This window comes from Notothenia coriiceps, unplaced genomic scaffold (assembly GCF_000735185.1).
Source record: "Notothenia coriiceps isolate Sejong01 unplaced genomic scaffold, NC01 NC01_scaffold00031504, whole genome shotgun sequence".
Classification (NCBI taxonomy): Eukaryota; Metazoa; Chordata; class Actinopteri; order Perciformes; family Nototheniidae; genus Notothenia; species Notothenia coriiceps.
The window spans coordinates 240,211-253,985 of NW_011364205.1; the positions used below are offsets into that span (position 1 = coordinate 240,211).

A 13,775-nucleotide genomic window follows, 5' to 3' on the forward strand; every position below is an offset into this window, starting at 1 on the left:
GTTTATAGCATAACGTTAGCATTTTGCTTCTGGCGATTAGATTTACGATTAGAAAACTATAAAAGTATGTGGATGTTATCCGACTGAACAGAAACGTGATCCGTCTCTTAAATGTGTTTCAACCACAGACCTTATTTCCAGCTATTTTCCCAAATCCTATGGTGAAATTGCATTCCTTTTTTGTCGAAGGAACCGGAAGAAGCTTACTTCCGGGTTTTAGGACGCGTCACTGTGGCACTCTATACCATGCATGGTAACATACATCAACCAAATCAAAAGGAATTCAAAGTAGGATGTTCACTCTTACAATTTTGGCAATTTTCCCACTCTTGCGAAGCTGCTGGACTGCGTATGCATGCTCCACGTTGTCCATGGAGACAGCATTGACCATACGACTCTGTCATTTCCCTAGAGAGAGGACACAGAGACAGGCATCATGCCGGAGTCCTTCTGTAGCAGGAAGTGTAATTCAATACTGATACATGTCAATGATAGAACAACATCTTACTGCAGCAGGCCTTCTGCTGGACCTCCTTTCAGAACATCCGAGATGACAATGGAGGTCTCGCCACTCTGAAAATGAGGCTCATTTTCAGAGTGGCGAGACCTCCATTGTCATCTCGGATGTTCTGAAAGGAGGTCCAGCAGAAGGCCTGCTGCAGTAAGATGTTGTTCTATCATTGANTCTTTGTCTCTCTGCATGCAGGCACCAGGGTTTGGCTTGGGGATAGCCATATTAGGAGGTCGGGATAACCCTCAGAGTGGCGAGACCTCCATTGTCATTTCGGATGTGCTGAAAGGAGGTCCAGCAGAAGGCCTGCTGCAGTAACATTTGGTTCTATTANTGAAAATGAGGGTTATCCCGACCTCCTGATATGGCTATCCCGAAGCCAAACCCTGGTGCCTGCATGCAGAGAGACAAAGATTAGGATGTTGATGTGTGGAACAAAATACTATGAATCAGAATCAGAATATCTTTATTGGTGCATGCATGATATAAATAGGTCTGAATACCGACAGACAGACAGACGGACAGACAGACGGACAGAGCTAAGTGAAATAGTCGACTGGCATATTCCACTTTTTCTTTTAAACGGTACAAAAATATACATTATTACGAAACATACTCCACATATTATTCGTTCACAGCCAGCTAAGTTTTGTCTGCAAAAACATGCACAAAATGCAGTTTTGGTGTATTTTTGTACGCTTCATAGACAAAAAACATGAACAGAAAAAGCTCTGATGTCTGCTTTGTCTGTTCCACCTGCATCTGTTCACACAGTAAGCACACTTAGAGGATGCTGAGGAAGAAAGCACAGATAGCAGAAACAGGCAGAGCACAGAGATACTGGGAGCAGGAGGAGTTTGAACAAAGACAGATGTAGAGAACATCTGAGGGCGGAAGGCAGATACGTACCCTGTGTAGTGTTACTGTGTGCTGTTCCCAAATGACAGTCTCCTCCATTGCGGCGCTCTGGAAGACAGAGATAAAGCACAGCGTGATTAACAAGAGACGGCCTTTTGTCTCCTGACAAAGGGACAGAGGGTTAGTCATGTGACCTGACACTTCCCTCGAGTTAACACCAAACAGGTTCAAAGTCATTCAACATTTTCAATACAGCTGACAATATATCAATGTAACACTTATCCAAAGGACAAACCTATTGTTTTCTCTCAAGACATTGGTTGAATGACAGAGAGTTAATTGGAAACCATTATATCATTGAATACTGGTAATGATGTTTTGAGCAAAAATGGCAAAAGATAATTGGTTGAAGCTTCTCAAATGTAAATAAGTCTTCTATCATGGAAAGCTGCATATCTTCGGAACTAAAAATGATTTTCATTATTGATTAATCTATAGACCCTTTCCCCCCCCCCGTCAAGAAAACAATAAATCATGTACCATGCAAAAATAATTATTCAAACTGATGAATTGTAACATTTCAGTGTTCGAGCTCATTTGCTCCTTAATGGATTTTCACAGCAGCATTGCAGCACAACTGTGACTTTAACCTTTATCTCTATGTCTGCAGCATGGTCCATCAGGAGCTTCTCCATGTGAAGAATGTGGATGTGATGAGCACAATCTAGCTAATTGCCTCCATAATGTTTACGCGATGTACAGTAAGTGCACTTTTGCAGTATAATTAATCTTATCTTGGATTGAGGGAAAAGAGGCTTTTTTAAATGATTTGCATCACTCCTGCACTGCAAAGAAAGGAATGGAAGGAATACTATTTGACTGCACTGTCAAATATAGAGAGCACACACTGAAACAATAAACGGACTAATATCATACACATTTTAAAAGACAAATCATATAATTTGACAGGTAAGCCCATTTCCACTTCATTCCCTTTACTGAGTTAAGAGTTTCTATTAAGAGAGAGGCAGTCTCAGTGTTTCTGGCCTCGTCACATGCGAAATGTAATAAGGATGGGAGCTGTCACATCCACTATACACATACAGCACTGCACCCAGCAGCTTATTGAGTTTGTTTCAAGTTTAACACTGTTACCTATTTACAGTGATACAGATAGCACTGTGCTGTGCTTGGTTTTATCTGCAGTACACTCACACGTTACCAAACAGACCACACACCGTCAACATCCTCTCCACTAAAGTAGACCCACAGTGAGAGGTGCCATGTTTACACTGAATACAATCACACAACGACACATACTCTATATGCATTACATTAATGCACACGATGTTCATACTGCTTACTGCACATATTTCTTGTTTCATATTTTATATCCCATAATTCATTCATAGCATTCTAGTTCCATGTAAATTACTGCTTTATTTTATTGCTATTTAACTATATTTTATTACGGTGTCCGTAAAATATTTTTTGTTTTATATTAGATTTCTTCAAGGCAAAATTCCTCGTATATGTGAACCTACCTGGCAATAAACCTGTTTCTGATTCTGATTGATTAAACCCTGCTAGGTACAATGAGGTCACACTGACAGTCTTTGAATTAAAGCACAGCCTCCGTTACATGAACGCCACTGAGGATGAGATGAAGGTCGCCTCCTTCAGCTGTTGGGTCAACACTGTCCTCTGCGCCCCACTTCTTATCCTATCTCTCCTTTTATATCATTTCACCTCCACCACAATCTCACGACACATTAGACATTCAATGACTGCGTATAAAATACTTGCAGGCCCATTGCTCTGGGGGAAATTACAACCCACATCACAGCAACTTAATGCAATGAACCCCATTTGTCAAGTAAATTGATCCGACGAGTGCGACCTTAAATGGGTGAGACTGTCGCACATTTCCCTCCTGCTTTGCCGGTAATTTCTCTGACACCTCCAACACTTACAAGACTCGTTGGGAAGAGTGATCTCATGTTGCGGCACATTAAAGTGCAATGAGAGTTGAGCGGAGGGAGATGAACGTTACATTAAAGGCAGCATCACTTCTAGTGCTCGAACTCTCAGCTGACAACATTTTAGTAGTAGTAGTAATTTATTTTGGTCCTTACTGAGATTATTTTATTCCTTATTTCCCAAAATGAATGCATAAAAATATTATAAACAACAATAAATATTGGCAACAAGGGGTAGGCTAAAGGTTTTTAGAATATATTCCTAATGGGCAACCCTTTCACTACTAGGTTAACAGAAAAAGTTGTTTTTTCAGCCATTTCATACAAATTGAAAAACATATCTCGTGTGGTGTGTTTACAATTCCATTATCAACATTGTTCTTACATTTGTTAATCAAACGCCTTGTTAGCAGCTTCAAACCCCAAACGTCTTCACGTTGAAGATAAATCTGCACATCACTATAACAATGTGGTAAAGTAGGGCCAACCAGTTCAAGTGAATACGAGTCACAGGAAAATGGAAACACTTTACAGGGAGATAATGTCTTCAATCTGGGCTATCTTTAGCAACGTCAATGTATGATAGAAAAGTCTAAGGATGGAATTTAGCTGGCTGCTGCCGTCCTGTTTATTGTTTGACCCCCCAGACCCTTCAGCACGTCGTCCTCATGTCTGTCTCGACCTGTCGGCTAAGTGCCAAGTGTTAGCCCGTGTCTGGATACAGGTGACTGAATGCATCGCCACAAGTGGCCCCGGACGTTTGGAGCTTTGGCAGCAACAGTCTTGAACTCCTCAAGCAGCCTATGGTTGGATTCACACAAGGAGGGGGGGGACAAAAGTTTGCATAGGGAAACCCCCCCTGGCTTTTTATATTGAATACACTTCCCCACTTCCGAGAGAAGAAAAAGACATCTGAATATTAACAAGACGGCTGAAAACAGGGGCAGAACGTTTTCTATTCGGGGGAAGAAGATTTATACCCATATCTTCTTCATCAGCGCTGTGGAAACGCTGATGCAGAGAACTCCCACATTTCCTCTACATTTAAAGATGGTGTGCCACTGAACTGCAAAGTTATGAGAGGTGCTGGTTTCCAGTTGACATTCCTACTTCCTGACATTCTCTATTAGCATTTATGCAGCGCACACACAAACGTATAAAGTTTTGTGTTGCAGCCGGGTTGTGAGAAATGTGTTGTTGGGAAATATGATTACAATATGATTAGAGAATGCAAACTTTCTGATCCAATACAAATACATCTCCATACAATTAATGGAATGTTAAATCCCAAATGAGGCAAAACAGAAGGAAGTGGAAAATAAATTAAAACTAAACAGAATTTTAGGAAGGGAAAACAGAACACCCACACACACACCTTTCACTTTGAAGGGATGTCATTTTGCTTTCTCCTCCAGCAGAGCTTGTTGCTCTGGTAACAGAGGGGGAACAGTGTGGTGTTGTTCGAGTGGCCTGACATTTTCAGGCCGTGTCTGAAGGTTCCTCTCAAATGTGTGTGGGAGGTTTAAAAAAAAGACGGCTGAATTAATTTAAAAACAAAAGTTTTGTTTCGCATTTTAAATAAGCACTCTTTATTAGTTGCTAAATGTGTATCCTAACACATTCAACACAAAAGGCTCCATGGCCTCAAAAGTACTGATATCTGTACTGTAGGAATTAACAAAGATACATGACTGGCAGCACAATCAAATCAAAATACTGTACACACATGGCATTTTGTCTTCAACCCTAGAACCAATCCAACACTTTATTGCCCTATTCAGAGCCAGGGACACTAATCTCAAAAGTCAAGTAAACAACATAAAAGCCAGCGTTTGAGTCCACTCTGCACTGCTCTGTGTACAGTTTGTACTGAAGTCGTGTCAGCATCCAGAGACTGATGAGTTTTTGTGGCCCTGTTGTGTACGCCCTTTATGGCCACAAAGTCCCGGTGCCAACAGAAGCTTCATGCCACAAGCCAGAGCCAGGGCTGGCAGCCGCTGCTCAGCGGAGACGCGCCATGTTGGTTGGGTCATGCTTGGGGGATTACAACCAGGGAACTTTGGAGCCAGCACTACAACACAGATGGATCACACAGCTGAGGGCAGAGAGGACAGGAAAGCTGTGGTCAAAAATGGACTGTGTGGAGTCAATACACAGACTGTTAATGACACAATTCCTCAATAAACCCATACAGATGGGCTTTATTGCTCAGCAGAACAAACTATTAAAGCATGTCTGTCAAAGAAACTCTCTCACATCAGCAGTTTAAACCACTAATTACCTCATGAATCAAATTAGGGCCGCAACTAATGATTGTGTTCCATAATGGTAGAGGAGAAATGATTGTGGAGATGATTAGGCTATTTATTTCTAGACTGAAATTTGATCAGAAACTACTCTGATAAAGTATAACTTATTTTCTCTTGAGTTTTATGTTTTTAGCAAAACTTGCAAAAGCTCACTGGTTCAAGTTCTTTGTTTTCTCGAATGGGTTTTGCACTCTTGGTTCGAAATTATACTGTATTTTGATTGTTACTTTCATTATATTTAGATGTGCAAACCATTGTCTTGCTTTAACATTAACATCACATTTACCCAAAGTCCTCATTGACAAAGTATTGTTTTGTACGACCAACCATCCAAAACCCCAAAATATTCAGTTTATAGTTACCGTACACAAATCAGAGAAGATTAGCAAATAGTCACATTGGAAAAGCTGCAACCAAATAACTGTTGGAATATTTGCCTTAAAAATGGCTAAAGTACACAAATGATTTAACTGTGTACTGCAAAATACAAAAGGTTATTCCTAAATGAATCCATATACTGATCATTTCAACTGTATCTTTGGCAAATATGGCCAAACTGGTATTTGGTACCTGGTAATAGGCAGTCAATTATTCAAAGTGATCTATAAGGCACTGATTTCAAATGAAGCAATGACAAAAACAAGTAGTTGTGTGACCTGGCAGGACCATTTCAATCAAGCGCAATCAAATAATACCTGCTGTTTGGCGACTATTGGCAAGTCTACCAGCCACTTTGGCAGCATACTTGTCTTTTGACAGTTCTTTTCAATTGCAGATTTGGCTGTTAAAACAGTAAAGGGAGCTGATCTTTGGGATCGCATTGCAAGCTAGCCTCACATGTCTTTCATCCGTCTCCAGATTTCTGTACTGTAGCTAATACAAACACATAGAAACAGATGACCCTAACCCTCAGAAACTAACTAATGTATCCAACTGCTTTGATATATTACAAGTAGGGATTAATGCATATGTGGCGTGAGGTAAAAATCTGCACCAAAAGAAAGTAGAAGAATATCTCAACCTGGAGAGGGAAATCTTTTATGTACAGTGAGTCATCACAATACCCAACACGACCCATGAAGAGGGAAGCTAAGGTGGTGTTTCATTTTGTATTCACTTTGGAGTTTCATTACAATTAAAGAGAGCTGGCTCCACGACTCTCTATTCAGCAGAAAAACTAAATCGTTTTCTTCCGAAAAGGGAGCTGAGGCACTATGGTGGGGTGCTCAACTCTCTGACAGAGAATAAATGTAGTGCTGTAGCATGGTTTAGGGGTGAGGCAGAACCTTATTCAATTTTGACCGCTCTGGGACAAGAGTAGCTAAAAATAGCTTTCATTAATTCTGCCGTTGTGATGCTGCAACAGAGAGGTTTAAGGGAAATGTGCAGCATGAACACTGGAGTACGTTTATACATCTCATGTTGAATTAAACGCCACAGACTGACTGAAACAAATGATGCAGTGCAGCATAGAGAAAACATTTACTTTCTCTATTTGTTGGATTTGCCTGTGAGGCCTGAGGAGAACAAAGGGACGTCGATCACTTTCACAAAGCCTTTACAGTGCCAGTGCAGGGCAGATATGGCAATAGAGGAAGCTGGGATATTATATAGATAACTGTATTTTACAAACAGTGGGACTGAACAACATTTTCAAGCACTCAATGTTGCGGTTTAGCTCAAACAAAATCAACTTAAGAAGATAACTTGTAGAAAGTTTAAACCGTGGTAATGGCAGGGTTTTCCAGAAGTTATTAAAGACTTTAGTGCACGTACTCCCTCTAGAAAATCTTAAAATGTAATGTATCATTTAGATTAAGCAACTGTTAGAGCCATTTTCCTTTTGTTATTAGTGTCTGAATGTTAGGCTTAATAATAATATAAATGAGATTAAACTCTTAATTAATCAGGTCTTTTTGTGAGTCACACTATGGTTTTAAAATGTATTCATTTAAGGCTCACTTATTTGTTAGGAAATGTGCGTCAGTGTCACGTGCATGGCTATATGCCTATATATGGTAGGTTGATAGGACACAGCTGATGTTGATGAGACGGGGAAACGGAAAAGTCTTTTGACCGTGTTCTTTTTGTTCTTTTGGAGACTGTTAACGTTTATTTAGTATGAAGAGAAGAAATGTGTCCTGCTGTTTCTATGCCGTCTGAGACTAACGAATAAGCTCATCTCACCCGTTCTCCGCTATTTCGTTTGGCAACAGAGCGACAGCACACAACACGAGAAAGAGAAACCACAACCCCGATAGAGGTGGCTATTAAGACAAGGATTAAAACGCCACCACAGCAGCTATGCAACACATTGCTTACTCAAAACAAGGATACTTTTAGGACAGTATGGAAGTGGCACTGCGGCCAAATACAGAAAACAACAGGATCACACTCCACTGTGGCTTCTGGCAGTGAAGCAGCAAACAAGTAGAATGAGATGATTGATCACTTCAGGAATTGAAAACGATGTGCTGGGGAGTGCTGACAACTGCTAAAACTCCCCTAAAACATATTCAGATGCTAATGAGGGCCCATGCCTAGCACCAGTCGGGGGTCCCCTGAGAGAGAAGTGACACTCCGCACATACAACATGGTTAGACACTGTGCTGTGGATCCTCTAATGGAGAGCAGATAGTGGGAGGGATGCAGCAAAGCATGCGTGATAGGAAGGTTAACGGATGAAACCTATTAACTCTGACATCAAACTTAATGACAAACCATTACAGCCATCAAAGACACACACGTGCATTATTTAACAGCATCAGTAAAGCAGACTTCTACCTAATTTCCTTTCATCTTTTTGATTCGTTGCTTAAATATTCAGATAAATCCTGATGCATTGAGGATCAGATGTACTTACACGAGTTCATCCTGGTGACTACAGAACACAAACAGAAGCGACTCCTCGGTTAATCCAGCAGGAGATTCCTGCAGACGAACATCAGCAGCAGCAGCCTCAGTGTTTAACCGCACCAATCAGTGCTCGCAGGAACCTGCCCCCGCCTTTCTTTCCTTTCTCTTTCCTTGGCTCGGAAACAACTGAAATTACGACCACAGGTGAGGGGCTAACAAACACAACCCGAAGCGATACCCTAAAGCTTCCTCTGCTCTGCAAACCTCTGTGTCCTCTCCCAACATCGTTTTCTTCAAAATGTGTTCCTCGCTCCAACTCTCCCCTTAAACGCTCATGGGATCGGAGCAAATCCCCTCTGGCTTGGCAGCGATCTGTGTAGGATCTGCAGTTCCGCTACAGCATGGGACTCCTCTCTACTAGCATCCATCCGCAGTGTAAACTGCTGTATCGGACTTAACCCCTGAGGCGCCGTGTTGAGCCGGAGCAGGAATCATCCAACCTCTTTGCATGTGGGACATTAATACGCCCCTCCACCCCCAGGTGTGCTGCATTGCATGCATACATTATGCTCAGCATGTCAGTGACATCCCATCGAGGATTACTGTCCGTCAAAATGACAGTTAATCATATACAACACACAAGGACATGCTTCCTAAACCGCAACAACACCAACACTAATAAATATGACCTCCAACACAAACAGGTTGCTAATAAAGCAATTAAATTAACAACCAAAGTGAAAAGTGAGGATGAGATAAAAAGAGGCACATGTGACTTGTGTAACATCCCAGGTACAATGAGGAAGGACATTCTGAGGATTATACGATCTGTAGGGCAACACAATACTGCATGTTTCTCAGGACAGCTTTAATGTGAGCAGAGCTAATAGTTATTTTGTTCTTTTATCTTTCAAATTAGTACAAGATGTTAAACTGTTCTACAGGAGAATAAGCTCAACAGCTTGCATTTAATATCCCCTCCAGCAACTGTTCACTACTTTATAGACCCCATCCCAATGTGGAATGGTGTTTGTTGTGTGAACTTCAGGAGCTTTATTAGGAAAAAGCTTACTGCAGTGCAGTTTAGACCAAAACAGAAAACAAGCCAAGAGCATTGCTCCCTCCAGTGGGAAACATGTTGGTTATTATCAAACAGTATTTAGTGGAAACACTTAGACAAAGTTTCAGGAGTGTTTATATTGGTATCATCTTACCCCGTTACTGTGAAGATGTCTGTTTCTATAGAGTCAGTGGCATACTGCATGGCTGGCTGCACAAGATTGTGAATTCACCCTGAGGCAACTCCAAGCATATGCAGTATGTGCCAACAGCATTCGTGCCGAGGCGCCGCCTGTTGTCCATGAAGAACTACATTTTCCTTCACCACCATAACAAAATACATGAGTTGATATTTGAGGCTGGGCCGTCCTTACCTTAACAATTCGTCCCAGGTCGCGCTGAGACCGGTGAGAGCAAGACAAGAAAAACGAATGCACATCGTAGTCTGTGAGCAACATTTTACTGCCCGCCTCATATTAATGCCCGACATGATCGGAAGGTTACAAAGCCGCTCAGGGCGCCTTAGTTTGACATTAAACTATAAACTATCCACTCAACCTCATGCACTTAAACATCCCTTACTGCCTGTAATACACTGATTGCTCCTCATCATATTCCTGACATTTATGAGGCTGTTATTACAGTTTATTAAAACTTTATGTAAGGGCATGATTTGCATACCCTGTCATTCAGTCCTTCAGCATGGAGGTAAACCAGCAAGGACCACCAACAAGACCGCAGTGTGCTGAGAAGGTGTTTACATGTTGTTGTTGTTGTTACACATGTTTTTGTAAAAGACTAAATGCATCACAGTGAAAATATGCAACAAACACACAAATTGAAATGAAAGGTAGATAAATAGATAAGAAATAACCCAAAATAATCCATTCTGGTCTGCCAACCTGTTATAGAATGTCACAAAAAGAACCATCAAGGTTGATTTGAACACAAATAGGTTGTTTTCTTTTTCCAAACATTTAGCCCAGATTCATCATTAAGGTAGAACGTGGCTCTAACACCAAATCAAGGCCAGTGGGTCATGACATCCCCTTATCAGTCGGGATAATGATTGAGTTGGACATGCCTGAAAGACACCCAATCACCGCTGGCTAAAGAAACAAGTTACATCCCACAGAGCGGAGCCTGAGAGTTGTGACAGATTCCACACATAGTTTGCTTTCTCCACCACCTTCTCCCTATCAGCCTCCAAATGAATTATTTCTACATCAAGCTGAAGTGGCATGTAGGGAACTCAAGCTGCTAAACGCTTCAAGTCAGAAGCTAAGCCTCTACTACGTCTTTTTTTAATACCACATGCCTGAATACCGAATGCTAAGGTGTGATTACGCTCTGTGAAATAAATAAATATGCTCATTCCCTCTCATCTCTTTTCCAGCACATTTTTTTAATTATCAAGAACCTCAAAAATAAATGTAGTCCAGACAACTGGAGTTTCTATCCAAGCTTCAAAGCTCTGCTACCATTGCACACATGTTAATGTTTATGTAAAGGTCTAATGTTTGTCTGGAGTGGCAAAATATGTGCAGGATGAGTCCAATAGGCAGTCCATCGGACCAAACGGCACACACTGTCTTGCAGAAATTGTCTTGAAAACACAGATACCTAATAAAAAAACAATCACAGCTGCTTTGAAAAATACACAATGTCGCACTACTTTGAGCCAGCAAGGATGAGGTTTCAATTTCAAAAACGAGGATGCCAGCAGCAGCATGCAAACATTACTTGATGTGCTAAACATTGAGTATGTAGTTAATGTTTACATTAGATTTGTGTTTAGCCAGTATGATAATTTGCTTTCATTACAAAGATAGCTGTCATATTAGTGATGCTAACAGTTTCTGTCCAACAGTGTAGACCTGGTACATCAGGTTCCTCAGACAAGAAGAAATCCCACCCTTTGAAGGGCACATACTCTGTTGCTTTTCATTTGTTATAACACGTTTCACAATCCATGTTGTGTTATCATTTGGCATTATTACAGTGTGGATTTTCACAGATAATTTCCCACAAAAGAAAATAAACTGATTCAAACCCTGAGTCTATTTGTGGACTGATTTGTGGGCTGTTGTCAGTGATCATAGCCAGAGCACATGGAGCTGGAAATCAGCTCCTGAACTCAATCAGCCCTGTGGAAGTTATCAGTGCCCCACACGGAGCACATAAGAAGGCAGGAATGTGCTGATAAGCTGAGCCTCTGACCTGCAGCCCGCCTCCTCCCCGTCACTGTGATTGAAATGAGGATGACGCAGCCCATGAAAAGCCATGATGATAAGGGATGTTTCTGCACTATACCAGAAAGGAGGTTCACGTTGAAATGTGATTGATGAGAGATTGTGCAAGCCTCCTTATCCTGATAATTCCACACCCCTTTCAAAAAGGAATTTACGATGGACATGATTTACACAGGCAAGCTTCTGTATTACTGGAGCTATAAACATAATGTATATGTGCCATTTGTTAACAGAGACCTACTGTACGTCGAGGACATGGAGGTTAATGTCATATTTTTAAAGAAGTGTTTGCTAGGAAGTCTTAGCTTGGCCATGTACCAAAGCAATGACCTTTCAATGTCTGAAGCAACTATCAATTCATCTTTCAACAACTCAAACCATCTCCAAAAACTAGCCTAAAACGAGGTAGTATAAAATATGTAAGGAGCCAAAGAAGATAAATCGATGGATATCAACTATTCAAATCCAGACCCAAAATATGTCATTGACCAGGTCTATCAGTAGGTGTCTCTACTTTGAATTATATTTTTTCAATGGTTTGTTTGTAAAGCTTAAAAAAAATAGGCAACACAAAAATATATAGTGTCAGTTTCTGATATACATGAGATGTGTGACTTTATTGTAAGCATTTCTCTATTTAACTCTCTATGGAACCAGTTGACTTATAATTCATCTTGAGCCAATAGAGAATGCAGAGTAACATTTGAGTGGACTTAAAGAGGGCGACAGGATTAAACTGGGCAGCAAAGCAGAACAGAAATCCTGCTAAATTGAAAAAAAAAGGATTAGATCTATTAGCTGAAGCAGGGCGAAACAAGGAGTGTCAAAAGTTCATCTCGTTCCGAAGTTACACCTCTCATTGGATGAAAATATCAGAGTGATTCTAATTATACATAATAATCTTTGGTGTAAGCAGTGATATAGTGCTTTAGGAGAGTGAAGGCTAAGTCATTAAATCATTTTCATTTTTATTCTAGTGGCACCTCAAGGCTATCACTATCCCATGCTATCTTCACATCCTCACACCAATATGTAGGCATTGTTTTCCTTCTCACAGTTAGACCACTAATCTATTCAAAGAGAAACCTGAGGACATTCTCTTTTATATTCATAAAATAGGCCATGTGGTTTGGAACGTGTTTGCATAGATAAGGTTTAACAATATAGTAGTCTCAACATTTGATAATAATGCAGTAATACAGTCTCGTGAGTTTTTCTGTAATGTAGGTCTGTTATAACCACATAACCAGCAAGAGATAAGCCTCTTATTTCACTCCGTTTCTACAAATACACAGGACTACGAAACTGCAGTCAATTTGAACTTAAGTAGGCAAAATATCAAATACATGTGTCCTTTAAAAGCACGATGACTGCTGATCCCATGACAGCTTAGGTCAACATGATTTACAGGCCAACATGTATGGCTGCCCTTGAGCTGTAAGATATTGTCTTCGTCTCAGGGGACATGCTTTCAGACCCATCCCCTGTCTAACACTGCCATCTGAATTTTTAAAAAACAGTTTAATTGTGCAATGAAACACTTAATGGCTGCCACAAATATATATGTGTACCAACCTCACTTCATTTGAAAGATCTGTTGACCTGCTCAGCTTCAATTTCATAAACCTGTTTCTATCATGAGGCGAGTGATGACATATTGAAGTCATTGACTCAAGCTCTTACAGAGTACAATACAGAGATAACCTCCACTAATTCATGATACTTTCATTGAAAGATATACCAATTATACTTTGTATTGAATGTATCTTATTGTTAGAGAAGAAATGTAATGTTTCTTTATGCTTTAAGTAGTCATTTGGCGTCCATTCAATTTGAAACCTGATATCACTCCATTATAGAAACCAGACAACTAAAAGAAAAACAAGAGACAACTCAATTCTATGAGCAAGCAATCTACCTCTAATAATTCACAACGTAAGTGAATAAAACA

General features: G+C 40.5%; 1 protein-coding gene across 1 annotated transcript in view; it reads right to left on the reverse strand.

The window, feature by feature from the left end:
* Nucleotides 1–13,775, reverse strand: part of tjp1b (tight junction protein 1b) — a 59,338-nt gene that overhangs the window by 25,276 nt on the left and 20,287 nt on the right. Inside the window, 4 exon segments of the mRNA XM_010788085.1 lie at nucleotides 308–397; nucleotides 502–585; nucleotides 857–904; nucleotides 1,421–1,477. Coding sequence (XP_010786387.1) covers nucleotides 308–397; nucleotides 502–585; nucleotides 857–904; nucleotides 1,421–1,477 — 279 coding nt within the window.